At 60.5% G+C, this 1,219-nt stretch overlaps 1 protein-coding gene across 1 annotated transcript in view; it reads right to left on the bottom strand.

Moving 5' to 3' along the window:
• The window catches only part of Meioc (meiosis specific with coiled-coil domain), a 20,533-nt gene extending 19,314 nt beyond the window's left edge, over positions 1 to 1,219 (bottom strand). Inside the window, exons 1-2 of the mRNA XM_021213984.1 lie at positions 985 to 1,219; positions 371 to 520 (exon numbers count right to left, since the gene is read on the bottom strand). Coding sequence (XP_021069643.1) covers positions 371 to 520; positions 985 to 1,050 — 216 coding nt within the window. The 5' untranslated portion in view covers positions 1,051 to 1,219. The remainder of the gene's footprint in view (positions 1 to 370; positions 521 to 984) is intronic.

Raw genomic sequence — 1,219 nt, 5'->3', positions numbered from 1 at the left:
AGAGAGAGAGAGAGAGAGAGAGAGAGAACTAGATAAATATAATATTTATATAATAAATATTATATAAAATATAATAATATTCCGTGCCCCCTCCACATATATATATATATATATATATTGATGTCTATATAGAACTAGATAAATATAATAATAATGATAATAATAATAATGATAGAAGCCTGTTTTCCCCAGCTTCTAATTCTGACTGGAGTTTTTTTCAACATGTATGGGACTGGAGCTGAAGGTCCTGGGTTTGCGGTAGAGCATGGATGGGTGGGTGGGGAGACTACAAAGGAAGGGAGGGAGAGGATTGGAGGGTAGGGATGGGGGGGAGACGACGACAAACAAAGTCTTGAATTTGTTCATGGACCTGCGACTTGTAGCAATCATAGAAGGGCGCGGAGCCGGTCAGCATCATGCTGTTGAAGACGTCGGATAATCTATTGCTGGTGTCCACGCTGAGGTTCCAGCACCGATTCGCGCTTCCACGGAACGCCGCCGCCGCCGCCGCCACCTTCGGCTGCTCGGAAACGGAGGAGGAAACACCGGGTCGTCACCACGGAGCGCCGCGCAGCCGGGGGGAGCTGCAGCCAGGGCCGTCTAACTGCAGATCCTTGGGGGGACACTAACTCGGGGTCCCCCACCCCACCCCGTCACTGCGCATCAGCTCCGAGACGCGCGGCGGGCGGCCCTCGACGGCCCTGACAGACGCCTCCGCGCCATTGCGCCTCGACAGGCTGACGGAGGTGACGCCTCCGCTCCCGAGGCCTCAGGGAGGTCAACCCTCGCCCTGAGGCCCCCTTCCCCACGCGCCACTCGGCCCGGCGACATGTTGGGGCTCCACCACCGGTGCCCGCCACCCCCTACCCCCAGCCACCGCCACCGCCACCACCCCGGACTCCTTAAAGAAGAAGCGCGCAGAGGGACGCGCCTGCTCCTCAGCGTCTCTCCCGGGGGCCGCCATCCTCGAAGCCCCCCAGTTACCTCAGGTCCCTCCCTCAGGCCTTGGGGGTGACAGGGCCGGCAGGTGTCTCCGCCGCTCACCTCCATGGGGGCCCCCCAGCGCCTCCTGGGCTAGCTACAGCTCCCGGGGTACAGGGATGAGGGAGGACGTCGAGGCCCAGCTCCCTCAGCCCGCACCCCACCGCTGCCGCGGCCGCCGTCGGAGCTGCCAGGAGCCGGTCTGTGGGCGGGGGGGCCGAGCCGAGCCGGTGCGACG

Source organism: Mus pahari, chromosome 14 (genome assembly GCF_900095145.1).
Source record: "Mus pahari chromosome 14, PAHARI_EIJ_v1.1, whole genome shotgun sequence".
Classification (NCBI taxonomy): Eukaryota; Metazoa; Chordata; class Mammalia; order Rodentia; family Muridae; genus Mus; species Mus pahari.
This window is presented reverse-complemented; position numbering and strand designations above follow the sequence as displayed.